Source organism: Grus americana, chromosome 16 (genome assembly GCF_028858705.1).
Source record: "Grus americana isolate bGruAme1 chromosome 16, bGruAme1.mat, whole genome shotgun sequence".
NCBI classification, from domain to species: domain Eukaryota; kingdom Metazoa; phylum Chordata; class Aves; order Gruiformes; family Gruidae; genus Grus; species Grus americana.
Genome location: NC_072867.1, coordinates 15822742 through 15836017, shown reverse-complemented (window position 1 = coordinate 15836017; position 13276 = coordinate 15822742). Strand labels below are relative to the sequence as shown.

The window sequence follows — 13276 nt, the reverse complement described above, 5'->3', positions numbered from 1 at the left end:
GGTGGTAATGAAAGCCATCAGGGAACCAGCCCCCGAGCAGCAGCAGCGGCGTTTGGGAGCCAGATTTCACGAAGGGAAGTGACTCAACGTCTTGGAAGGAGTTGGGGGCGGTGGGGGGGGGGCGGTGGGGGGTGGAGGACAGCGGGTGACCCAGCGTGGGGACAGCACGGCGGGGTGGCCGGCAGCCACCTGCCTCCCCTTGGGCTCCCTGGCCAGGGCAGGCATCGCTCGGAGCCCTCTGTGCTTCGTTAGCCCTCGTTAGGGCAGCGTGCTCCCGGCCGGGGGGGACGGGACAGGAAAGGAGGCCCCTTGGGAAGCGGCTTGTTGCTTCCTCGCGCTGGGTCGCGACAGGATCCGGGCCAGCGTTCCCAGCTCCCGGCGTCACACCCTCTCCCAGCTGTTGCTCGCAGAGCATCGTGCTGCCAAGAAAAGCCCGTTGATGGATGCCGCCGCTGCTCCTTCCCCCTCCCCTCGCCCTTAAAACCGGCGGGGAGCCGCACTGTGCCGGGGTCCGCGCGGGGGTGAGAGCCCGCTCGCTCCCGGTGAGCCTTCGGACTGGGGCTGCGCTGGGCAGCTCCTCTTCCTCACCGGGCACGGGGTGACGCTGGCACCCCGACCTCATCCTCCCCGGCACGGAGCAGCGGAGAGCGTGGCACCGCACGAGGTATTTGGAAAGGTCACTGGAAGGCTCGAGAGGGGGATACTGGGGGGGACTGGGTGTGTTGCTGTGGGAGAGGGCAGGACGGGACGGGTCCTGCTGGCAGAGCCATGGGGCAGAGCCAGCCCATGCAACCCGCCCCAGCCAGGACCACGTTTCTCACAGGGTTTTTTATTGCTTTTGGGTGTAAACTGCATTTACTGCCGCTGCGGGGAAGGGGGGGAACTGCTTCGCCCGGGCGCATCGGCGTGCAAAGGGTTCGCATCCCGCTGGGGACCTGCCGCGTGCCACGAATGCCACCAGCATGGCACGCTCTGCGTTGCTGCCGGCACCCCGCGCCCCGTGCAGCCGCTGCCCCATCCCGGGGGTCCCGCAAGCCCCTGGGAGCAGGACACCAGCGTGCCAGTCACGAGCCACCTGGGTTGGCACATCTGCGCGTGGTGCAGACGCCTGGGCTTTTTGCGTCTCTTCTCCTTTCTCCGGGTCAGACCCTCTGATCCAGGCGCATCAGCAAGTTTCCTCCTGATTCAGCTGCGGGGGGGATGTTGCAACACGTCGTTGTGCAAAGACGAACGTCGGCCCAGACTCCGGTTCCTCCTTTTCAGGTCCTGTGGGAGCTCGGCCACGCATGATGGGGGTTAATGTCCCCACCTGCACAGGGCATGGCGGTGGCCGCGGGCTCCCCAGAGGCATCGCTCCTCGCTGGGCATCGCCCGCTGTGCCCCGGGTCGCGGTTGGGTGGCAGTTTTCCAGTTGCGGTGCCGCTGGCTCTGAGGAAATCGGGATTTCTCCCTTGTGCACGGCTGGAGCCGAGAGCCAGAAAAACGCATCGATGTCGGTGACGGCGAGGGGTGGGGGCTCTGCCCCAGGCTCGCTGCTGGCTCCCACCGAACGTGATGCTCCTGGCGCAGGTGCGCGGTGCCGGATTTTGGTCCAGCCGCTGCACGTGCGTGGATTTTTAGTGTGTATCTCCCCCTGGACGGGCTTCCCTGGCTCAGGGTGGAGGTTTGGGGCCGTCCAGGCTCAGCCCGTGCCGGATCGCCGGACGCACCGCGCACGCCGCGGGCAATCGCCACCTACTCGCCGGCGCGGGCGGGAGGCCAGGCTGGCACTTGGCTGCTGCCCCTCTGCTCGGGGTCGCGGCGCGGACCGGGACGGGCTGATTCATCGCTGGGAACTCGCCGCTGGACCCAAACCCACCTCGGCACATGGGGCCCAGCTGGATGAACAGCTGGGGACAGGCAGGACCTGGCGAGCGTGCCGGAGCGGGGGGATGTGCTCCCCTTCCGCCATGCACCCCAGGGGCGGATTTCGGTTACCCCTCTCCTGCGTGTCCAAGGCCAGGGGCATCCCAGGCGGTGGGGCAGGGATGGGGGGGGGGCGGTCCTGGGGAGCAGGGACATGGAGCAGCCGGGGGTGGAGATGCTCCATCACGGATCACAGGGGGCTCTTTGGCTGCGCTCGCCCCTCGCCGGGACCAACAAGACCACAGCCTTTTTTTTTTTTTTTTTGGCACCGGCAAGGGATGCCCAAACCCTGCCCGAGGATCCCACGGGATTCCTGAGCCAGCTGCGGGCAGCGGAGGGGCCGTGGTGGATGGGACGCAGAGCTGAGGGCAGTCGGCTGCCCTGTCCCCTCTCCGTGTCCAGCTGAACCGTGCAAGAAAGCGCCTCTACCCAAGGACCCGCGTCCCCACATCCTGCCACTGAGCACCGCTTCCCCCTTCCCAGGCACTGCCCACCTCCGCACCGAGCCCGGCAGCTGGTTTATGCCACTGGCTGCAGATTTGGGTTTGGTTTTTTTTTTTTTCCTCTCGTCCTCCCATCGGCAATATTCCTTCTGAGAAAGCTCAGCAATATCCATGGCACCCTTCTACTCGGATGCCGAAGCGACGCGACCTCGGGGTCGTTTGTGTGCAAGCCCTAATGAGGTTGTAGAAGTAGCAGAGATGTGTAATCCAGCCTCCTTGCGCTCAAAACCCCAGGGGATTTATCCAGCTCAGGTAAATACCTCTGGGTTTCTACATAAATATATGTAATTTTTCTTTTTTTTTCTTTTTTTTTTTTTTAAGATGTATTTGGGAGGGAGGGTTTTGCTGTAGCCGGCTGGAAATCATCACTTTGCTGAAGGGATTTGCAACTGCTTGAGGTTTTTTGCTCCTCTGTTATTATAAAGTTGGTTTGGGGGTTTGGCACGGCGGGCGACGGTGACCTCCGGGGTCCCAACGCGCGGTGCGCGTTGGGACCCCGGAGGTCACCGTCGCCCACTGTCCAAACCTCTTATTTTTTTCTAATTTTCCATAAAATCCCCAACTCTTTTAGAGATGGAGTTTACAGCCTGCAATGACGGGAGCCCCCGTGGTGGCTTTGCCCATGGGAAAGCTGCACGGAGAGGAACCGAGCGTGAATTTTGGAGAAGGCTGGGGGATGGCGGACACGGGGCGGGGGGAAGTGCAATGTCCTTTATAGTGTGGCAGCATCACCTCGGTGGGGACAGGGAGAACAGGGGGTTTTTCTTCGCTGTGCTGATCAGCATGCAGCTGGGAGCGCGGCACGCAGCTGCGAGCCGGGGGCTGGAGGATGCTCCTGCGGATTCAGGGTGACTTTCTCATTGCAGCGGGGAGGGGGGGGGTTTGCTGAGTTCTGCCAACCCTGACCTTCCCCCATCCTCGGGACGGTCACGTCCATCCCTCCGGCAGCAGGAGGGACAGAGCAGTTTCTTTTTTTTTTTTTTTTTTTTTTTTTTTTGGTTTCCTTCCTCTTTGTACCCTCGAAATCCCGAGCGGTTGAGAGCAGCCGGAGCGGCCCCGCAGGTGGCACGCCGTGTCCCCAAGACGTGCGCTGGCTTTGTCCCCGAGCGGCCGTGATAAAACCCAGGCTGTGTTTAGGGACATCCTCGCTGGGCTGAGGCAGATCCTGAGGTCCTAAAGGGGATGCAAATCCCCTGGGATCACCGTGTTCCGGGCCCTAGCCCTCCCGCCTGGGCTGGTGCGATGCAGCGGGGAGGATGCTCAGAAAAAAGGAGTTTTATTGGCCTTTTTATTGCCTGCAAAGTGCCAGGAGAGTCTAGAATTAATAGCAGCCTATATATAAAAAAAAAAAGAAAAAAAAAAGAAAAAAAAAGAAAAAAAGAAAAAAAAAGAGAGAGGAGAGGAGATGAAAGAACTTTTATTATCTTGCAAGCAGCTCGAGTCATTTTAAGCAGCACAGAAACACAAACTGCCCTTTTTTAAAGCAAATCTTTGCCCGAGTAGGTACAAACGCCCAAGACCTTCCCCTCTCATGCTCAACCCTTCGCAAGAACGGCAAGGTCGGGGAGCAAAGGGCTGGGGCTGGGCTCTTACGAACAGGGCGGCTCTTAACAACCCGGGCGCTTGGTGCCAGGGAAGGACGAGTTCCCTTACCGGGCTCCTGCAGGAGTTTTGCCCTGGGAAGAGCCTTGCACAACCTGTATTTTGAGGTGAAACGCCACTTTCTGGCTGCATTGGCATGTGCTTTCTATCGGGGTGACCCCGCGCCGTGGCTGGGGCAGCTCGTGGAGACCCGTCCCGACCCGCGCAGCCCAGCCGGCTCTGCCCAGACAAACACTGACTCACGCTGTTATTCTGTCCCACCCTGGGCACAGCAGCTCTTTTAAGGCTGCCTTTTCCAGCTATGCCTTTTTTTTTTTTTTTTTTTTTTTTTCCTGTTCACACGGGCGGGAGACGCAGCCTTAGTCGGTATGCGGGGAGCAGGCGGGGGTGCCGAAGGCTCCCAGGCGTGGGGGTCCCGGCAGAGCGAGGAGGTGAGGACTGCTCCGCGGCGGTGAAGCGGGGATGCGTCCGAGTGCCGTGGATGCAGGTAGGGCTCGGGCTTCCCTGCCGCCAGCCTTGGGCAGAGCGCGGTGCCTCAGTTTCCCCTGTGAAGAATGGCTTTGCTTCCGGGGTCCCTTGCCACCGGTGACTTGGGGGAGCTGCCAACCCAAATCCTCGCTGGCACGAACCCGTGTGCCTGGTGTCAGGCTGCTGCGGGTGCTCAGCGTGCTGCTGCCTCCCCCTGTCCCCTGCCCCGTCCCCTCCTCAGCCGGGCGGAGCTGGGCAGAGGGTTCAGGGACGGGTGGCACGGCGGGGCCGTGGCCGGGGAGCAGCTTTTGGGCAGGCCAGCGCTCGGGGTTTTGTGGTCTGAGCTCCCTTTTGATGGGCACGTGGCTGGGGGCTGATTTACACCCCGGGCTCCATCCCCCGGCATCCTCGTGGGGACAGGGATGCTGCGCAGCATCTCTCCGTGCCGCAGCTGTTGCCATGGCAATTGCTGGATAAAATAAGGGTGAATTTGAGCTGGGTACCCATTCCTTTTGTTTTCTTGCCCCCCCCCCCCCAAGCACTGGCAATCCCCCACACAGGTCTGGGAGCGGCTGCTGCGGGGCTGGACGCTGGGTCCCGGGGAGGGACATCCCTCCCAGGCTGGAAAAATGTGGGTGCCGGCGGGTTGGATGGGGTGGCCTCAGGTGCCAGCTCGGCGTGGGGCACGCATCCATCTTCCCTGGGGTGTGCTCCTGCAATAGGAGCTCGCTGTGCTCAGGGTCCGACCCACAGGGTGGGACTCGAGCTCGACCAGGCGGACACCAAGATGCTGCTTCGCCCCGTGCCCTTCCCAAAGCTCCTCGGATGAGCCACCGTGTGTTTCCCTCCAACATCTGCCTGCGATTCCCACCTCTGGCGGAGCGGGGCTGTGCCGGGACAGCCTGGCTGCGTTCCTCCCACGCGCGCCGGAGGAAGCGGGTTTGGGTTTGGGACCTCGGAAACTGCTGCTGGGGAGGAGGAGAGGGGGAAATGCTTAAATGAGAAAAAGGCAGAGCAGCTGCCTGGGAGCAGCGGCAGGGGTGCAGGCAGGGGTGCAGGCAGGGGCACAGCGCACAGGGGCCGGCAGTGGTGAGCAGAACCCACCCTGCTCATCCGCCTGCCTCCCAGGGGTGTTTGTCTGTCCTGTCCCTGGGTGTCCCTTGCACCCTTAGCACCCGCGGGTGCTGTGGGAGAACAAGCACTGACCCAAGGGCACCCCGGTTTCCCCAGTGCTGGGGGAGCGCTCGTGGGGACCCCGCACAGGCACGCGCTGGTCCCGGCCCCGTTTCACAGCATCACGCGGGTAAAAGCGCGATGCACTTCGACAGCTCAGGCAGGATCTTGTGTGCTCAAAAGCTGGTCTGCTTATTGTATTTGATTTTATTTGATTTTATTTGATTCCCCCCCCCCCCCCAACCTGTATCAGTACCTCCAGTAAAAGCGTTGCCCACGGGCGTTGGGGGAGGCAGCAGGCAGTGCTGGCAGCCTGCCCGTCTCTGTAAATGCCTGGTGCGGGCAGCTGAGAGCTCGGGCAGCACCCGCTGCCGGGAGGGGCTGAGCATCCCCTGCCCTCCCTGGGCATGGCCGTGTCCCCGGTGTGCGGATCCGGCCGAGCTCCCCCCCGTTTCCCCGTAACCCCGGTCATATCCGTCTCCCGCCCGTCTGGGCCAGCCACGGAAGAGCTTTCGCCCAGAAAAGCTGGATTTGAACATTTTCTGCTGTTCTCTCCGTTTCCTGTTGCCTTCCCAAGAACAACATCCCTGACCTCATCCTCCCCCGGTGAGCGCAGTGATGCTGCTGATGCGCGAGCCGCCCGTCGGGAATCCCACCCCGGCGCCCACGGGCTGGGCTCAGCCTTCCCTGGGTACCAAGACAAATACAGCTGCGGGATGACGGGGCCGGCGGCGGCTGCCTGGACCGAAAGGCTATTTTGGGTAGATCCTGTGCTCATTTTTGTTGAGGTAGGAGGACATTGATGAATAGACTGAAGGGAGAGCAAAGCAGTTTTGGCTCAAGCCGGGTATTTTCAAACCAGACAGGAGCGTCGAAACATGCTTATGGTTTTGTAGCTTTTTTTCCAAACTTTGGTTTTTTTTTTTTTTCAGTGAGAAATGGGGAGGTTTCACGCAGCCGCCCCTCGGGCTCTCCATTTTTGGGAGGGTTTTGGGGAGGCAGGTGGGAATTCGCTGGATGCTTTGCCGACGGGTCTGGACACCAGCTCCCGGTGCCCAGAGCTGTCCCGGGAGGTTCACGGTGGATTTGGCAGCTGCCTGTCCGCTGCCTTGGGGTTTGCGAAAGCTCTGCACAAGCCCTGGAAACAAACCCATCATCTGCCAAACCCCACGGGGAAACAGAGCCCTGCTGCTCTCCGGCCATCCTCGACCCCTCATCCCGAGTGGAGACCAGGGGCACCCCCCTGCCCAACCTGGCAGAGGTCTCGGGGGGGAGTGGGGGGTTGTTTCTTTTCCATCACGTGCCTTTTCTGTCTGCCTCGAGAAGGGCAAATGTTAAAACAAAATAGAAAAAAAAGGAAGTGGGGGGGGGGTTAGAGCAAAATAAACAGACAATTCAAATAAATAATCCATTAAATCCAGCTTTGAAATGTCAAGCTGAATGTCATCGCGCTTGCTGGGCTCAGCAATTAAAAATAATAACAGAGAGGAGATTTTTTACATTAAATATATATGTATGGGCACAATTGGAAGAGGAGCCTGTAAAGCTGCAGGGATCCCTCCTGCCCACCCCGGGCAGGGGACCCATGGGTGCTGCAGCGGACGCGGGGTCTGGCTGCCCTCGTGGTGGTGAGGGGCAGCGGTCTGTCCCCGGGGGTCCCTCGCTCACCCCACGGGCGACACCATGGTGGAAATGGCAGGCGGGGGGGCATTTCCTGGGGGGGTTCTCCCCGGTGACAGAGCAAGTCCCAGGAGCTTTGGGGTTCTCTGGTCTGGGGGTGATGGGATGGGATGGGAAGGGATGGGATGGGATGGGATGCGATGCGATGCGATGAGATGGCATGGGATGGCATGGGATGGCATGGGATGGGATGGCATGGGATGGCATGCGATGGGATGTGATGCGATGGGATGGGATGGGATGCGATGGGATGCGATGCGATGGGATGGGATGGGATGCGATGCGATGGGATGGGATGCGATGCGATGGGATGGGATGGGATGGGATGGGATGGACACTGAGCTCTGGGCTCCCCCACCTTTCTGCGGCTTTGCCTTTGGGAAGGTGATGACATGAAAACCGCTGGTCCGTGAAGGCAGCGGTCAGGACGGCTCATTACCCAGGGACATTAATAGTCAGCGCTATAACCACCAGTTCTGCTGATACTGTTACTTCCACCGGATCATCAACTTTAATTCATCCTTTCGACGATCAAGGTTTTGCCGGGGCAAGGCCTCCTTCCAGCTCAAACTAATTCACAAGCTTTGCACTAAAACCCTATTTATTCTGGCTGCTTATCGTCTCCTGGAGCTCGGCAAGAGGGGAAGCGATGGGGCTGTGATTTAAACCCCTGGCCGTGGGTTTTGCAGTGATGGAAGCAGCAGCAATCGCAGGAAGGAACAGGAGGAAAAGCCCAGGGAGAAACAATAAGTTACAGCACAAACACCACGGGGATTTCAAAGCAGGGCTGGCGGGGAGGGTGATGCTCAGGGGGACCTTTGAGCTGAAACGCCCTAAAAACAGGAGGGTCCAGCCTGGACGGGCAGAGCCACGTCTTTCCCGCAAGACCGAGGTCGGGTGCGATGCCCCGTGCTGGCTTTCGCACAGATCTCACCCCTCTTGCTGCCCACCACGGCTCGCTCGGGCTTTGCTAATTGCCTTTGGTGGCTCTTGGCTTTAACCCACCGTGACTGTTCACAGGGGAGTGGTTGAACCCATTTAACTCAGGGCTCTAAGTGGCTGGTGGAGACCGGCTTCTGATGATGGTAAACGGTGCTGTTAGTTATCGCAATTAACATTTTAAAACACGCGGGGCACCGATTTAATCAGAGAAATAACCGTATGAGAGTCCGGGCACCTCGCGCATATTTATGGCTTTAATTATTTATAATAACGTTGCTGTGGGCTTGATCGTAGGGTTCTTTGCATGAACCTGCTGAGGCTGGCTCGTGTCGGATGCTTGTACCGAGCGTACGGTACAGGATTTCTGTACTGGGTTATCCCAAAAACTACTGGGATCATGGCAGTGTCACTGAAATCGGGAATAAAACTCCTTAACACCAATGTAGTATTAAAGAGCAGGCATTCTTTATTGCGGCATCGGATGCATGAGGGATGCCTATCATGCACGCCACCAGCTACAACCAGTGAGGGTTATATTGCCCCAAACCATACATATTCATTATGTTTCCCGGAACTCATAATATTTGCATCTTAATTATGCGTGCGCTTTATGTCTCTGATGGTCCCTAGCGGTTTGTTGAAGAGGCGCTTTTGGTGTCCTTTTTCATGAACTTCTGAGTCTTTTTTCCATATATCGTCATGAGTTGGCTCACCGAGCAATCTCGTCCCAGTGTGTTGCAAGAGGCGGTTCCTGACTCTTACCTGGCGGTCTTACCTGGCATCTGTTGTTGGGTCGTTTGTAAGTAATCCTCCAGGATGGACGTTCTTGCAACAGCAGGACCCCAACTTCACCAGCTCTGCGGTCTGGGGTCCCCAGGCCAGCACAGCCCCCCCGAGGTGTGGGGCAGCACCAACCTGCCGGGGAGGCTGCACAGGGTTAAATTGCGGCGGCGGCTGAGTCTCTGTTTCCTCCCTTAACCCCACGTCCGAGGGCGAACGGCCTTTCTTTGATCTCGGTTTTAATATTACAGCTCCGTCCCTAGACCCGCGCGGAGGGAGCTGCCTTTGTGCCGTGGGACGCTGAACCGCTGCTTCTCCCCGCATCCCGACAGGCGTCCGGCCGTGGAGCCGTGCTCACGGGGAGGCAAGGTGAGAACGTGTCACACCGGCTTCACCCGGCCGGATGCCCGGCATCGGTCGGGCATGTGGTCCACTGCATGCTGGATTTTCAGTCCAATTTGCTGGGTGCTTGGGAGAAAAAAAGAGAAGAGCTGTAATATTTTGCAGATTGGAAGGTCTCAAAGCTGTTAATGAGCTGTTAATAAGCATCATCCTAGTTTTTCCCCTGGAAGTAGGCGGGTAATAGACATATTTTGCAGGATGAGGCTACAGCCACATCCTGGTGGAGACGAGTGACTGAATCACGTCCTGTGGCTCGGGGAGCTGATGTCTCTTGGTCGGGGGGTGGAAACACGGTGAGGCGCTGCGGGAGGGAGCATCTTCCCCCAGGGCCAGCAGCGGGGTCCCCACGGGATTCCCTTCCAACCCAGACCATTCTATGATTCTATGATCGCCCGTACCCATGTGCTCCATCCCTTCTCTCCACAGCCTCTCGTGTCTGCGCATGTTGGGGGGCCGGCGTCCCTCCCACAGGCTGTGCTTGCTGTGATTAACACCATGTGTTTGCTCAACAGAAACACGCAGAGAAACATCACCGGCTGGAGAACCTGGGACTAACCAGGCTGTAGTTTGTTTACAGATAATGGCGCTTTCCAATTTGTCCTATTACTTGGACGATGTCGATAACTACAGTGACTACCCAGATTACACCAGTGAGGACACCAGCAATGTGTGGACAGACCAATCCCACGACCCAAAGGATGTTGCGAGGATCCTTTCCGTCATCATCTACACGGTGTCCTGCGTGTTGGGCATCCTGGGCAACGGCCTCGTCATTGCAATCATAACTCTGAAGATGAAGAAGTCAGTCAATGCCATCTGGTTCCTTAATCTGGCCGTCGCAGACTTCCTCTTCAACATCTTCCTGCCCATAAACATTGCTTACACGGCCATGCGGTACAACTGGATCTTTGGGACAGTCATGTGCAAGTTGAACTCCTTCCTCCTCATCCTCAACATGTACACCAGCGTCCTTCTGCTCACCACCATCAGCTTTGATCGCTACGTGTCAGTGGTTTTTCCTGTCTGGTCTCAAAACCATCGGTCGACCAACCTAGCGTATTTGGTTTGCTTAATTATCTGGACCGTTGGCATCATTATGAGCTGCCCGTCTCTTGTCTTCCGAGACACGGCACAAGCCCGCAACTCCGTGATTTGTTTTAGCAACTTTTCCCTCTCCAGGAATAAGTCTTACCAAGCCCTGGCACTAATGAGGCACCGAACGGTGAACATCACCAGGTTCCTCGCCGGGTACATCCTTCCCATAACCATCATCACTTTCTGCTACATCGCCATCGTCTTCAACTTGCGTCGAAACCGCCTTGCCAAGTCCAAAAAGCCCTTCAAGATCATCGTCACCATTATAGTCACCTTCTTCCTTTGCTGGAGTCCCTACCACCTGCTGAACCTCCTGGAAACACAGCCTGACGCGATCCCGCGCTCTGTGTTTGAGATCAGCATCCCCATAACCACAGCGCTCGCTGCCTCCAACAGCTGCATGAACCCCGTCCTCTACGTCTTCATGGGCCAGGACTTTAAGAAGTTTAAGGTCACCATACTTTCCAGACTGGTGAACGCCCTCAGTGAGGAGACTGGCCACTCCAGCATCGTTCACAGGAGCTTCTCCAAGATGTCTTCAATGACTGAGAAGGAGACGACAGTCCTCTAAACTCAACCTGGATGCCTGCTGGAGGGCCACATGCCTCTGGTGTTGCCCATGCCCACCACTATGATGGTGGCCACCCTTGTGGTGGCCCCTGGTGTGGGACGAGCATGGTCCAATGCTGTCCTATAGCATTTTCTTTGACTGGTCTTGCTGCCTGGGGGCTGGCAGGCATTGGAGACCATCGCTCTGTGCACGTGGAGAAGACACAACCATCCTTAGTCTTTCTTTGCAATTGCAAAGGTGATTGCACCAAACTGTTTAAGAAAACTCTTCAGGGCATTCCTGTCTAATCTATGCATTGCCTGGCCTGACGAGGGCATTCCTGCCATTTCCAGAGACATCGTTATGGAGAGACTGGGTGGAGGATGTGTCTGGGAAGGCACCTCTGTTGCCAGGCTCCTGAGATGGGTGGCTGGGTGGGCACCCACCATGGATGATACCTGCTATGGCAAAACTGGTGACTCTCTTCCTATGTCCTGTGTATGCATATAGCTACTCATGTTAAAGTCCTAAAGTATATTGGTACCAGCACAATATGGTTTTAACTGTGTTGTGAACACTTTATACCTGGAAATGCCCTGGGAAGTGTCTTCATAAGAGGGGCTTGAATATCCCAACCTTGATGAACGGGGAAATCTCGCGTGTCTTCTAAGTGATCCAGACCCAGGGCCACCTGCCGGGGTGGGGACTGGGCTTGTGCACAGGGTCACCGACATGGAAAACTGGGAGAAAAAAGAGGGAAGGATTCATTTGAAGAGTCTTTTGAACAAAGCCCGCTTTGATGGGCACGTTTCACACGAAACATTTTGCAGAGCGGTTTGATGCTTGGGGCCGTGAGTCGCAGCGGCTCCTTGCAAAGTGCCTGGGTGGCACCAGGGAGCAGGTCCGTGGGCTGGGGAGTGCGGTCCTGGGGGAGGACCTGCTGTCCCCTCCTGGATCCAGGTGGACCAGGGAACTGGCTCCCTTGATGGCTGTTCCCTGGTGTGATCAGTTGGTCCTACGGGAAGATTTTGTGTCTTCCTGACCAGGGAAGGCTGTCGCTGGTAGGAGACTCTGCCGTCGCACACAAATCTCTGTGGTGAAGGATGGGCCGAGCCATTGTCTCTATCCAATTTCATGCACAGTTAATTTGGGAAATCCTTCGCCATTTGGGCTTCTTGACTACGACACTGGGCTCACGCTTATTTACGTGCTGGTTTCTCCGTGTCACCTACAGTCTCTCACTCCCAGGAAAGCGAGGAACGACCGAGTCCTCCACCTGCGCCGGAGCAGAACCGATCCCTGGAGTTGGGTCTGGAGGCACCAGGGACATTTCAGGGGGTCCCTGGGGGTCCCAGACCCTGCAATGCCCGGGGGAGCTTTGTGCAGGGGCCAGCACACGGACAACTGAGAGTCTGCTCACAGGTACCCACAAAGGCTGAGATATTTATTTATAGCTTTTTTTTTTTAAAAAAAAAAAGACACCAAAAAATGGAAAAAAAAAAAAAGAGTGAAGAGGCAGCTCCCAGGAAAAGGCACGGAGCTATTTACAGGCTCCCGTCAGCCGCAGATCATGCCAGACACAGATATAAATCACAAAGCCCCAGTAATTGAGCTGCAGCCCTGAGCTGCGGGAACGCCGCGGATATTAGCGGACGCTGCGGCGGGAGCTGGATTTCAGACAGATTCTCGGGCGTCCCCCTCCACCCCCGGCACTGCCTCGCTGATCTACCTTGATCTGCAGAACCTCGTTAGCGCCGGCACGACGGGGAGAGAGGGGAGCGCCTGCACCCCGTGAAGCTGTCGGCACGCTCCTCTCCCGTTACGCGGGAGTAGGGGGACGAGGCGCTGCCTGCAGCATCCCTGCGGGCAGCTGCCTGCGTCGCCTCTGGGATGGGGACGCTGGTGGGTCCCGTGCGTTCGGCCGCAGTTTTGGTGCTGCCGGATGGTGTGTGCTGGGGCGTGTTTGTCCCCCACTCCGGGGGAGGGGGGTGCCCGTTCTCGCCGGCGTTGCAGGGGATGCCGCAGATGCCGTATGCTAAAAGTGGGGTGCAGAGGGGTGGGGGAATTATCCTGAAAATAAAGGGTGTCCAGGCTGAGCCCTGAAGAAGGCAGCGGTGGGAGGATGGGCGTTATAAGGGAAATTAATGGCAGATTGGTGACTGCCACCTGTGACATC

The 13276-nt window shown here is 57.9% G+C and overlaps 1 protein-coding gene across 7 annotated transcripts; it reads left to right on the top strand.

The window, feature by feature from the left end:
• Positions 1-202: 202 nt before the first annotated feature.
• Positions 203-11652, top strand: CMKLR1 (chemerin chemokine-like receptor 1). Of its 7 annotated transcripts, none has more exons than XM_054844825.1 (3): positions 203-664; positions 9305-9422; positions 10033-11652. In XM_054844825.1, the coding sequence occupies exon 3, from the start codon at positions 10036-10038 to the stop codon at positions 11119-11121; it is 1086 nt and encodes a 361-aa protein (XP_054700800.1). In that variant the 5' UTR covers positions 203-664; positions 9305-9422; positions 10033-10035; the 3' UTR covers positions 11122-11652. The 7 variants fall into 7 exon arrangements, with proteins under 7 accessions (XP_054700800.1, XP_054700802.1, XP_054700799.1 ...); XM_054844827.1 differs by lacking the exon at positions 203-664 and adding an exon at positions 1160-1569; XM_054844824.1 differs by lacking the exon at positions 203-664 and adding an exon at positions 2197-2660 and having other exon boundaries at positions 9968-11652.
• The last annotated feature ends 1624 nt before the right edge of the window (positions 11653-13276 follow it).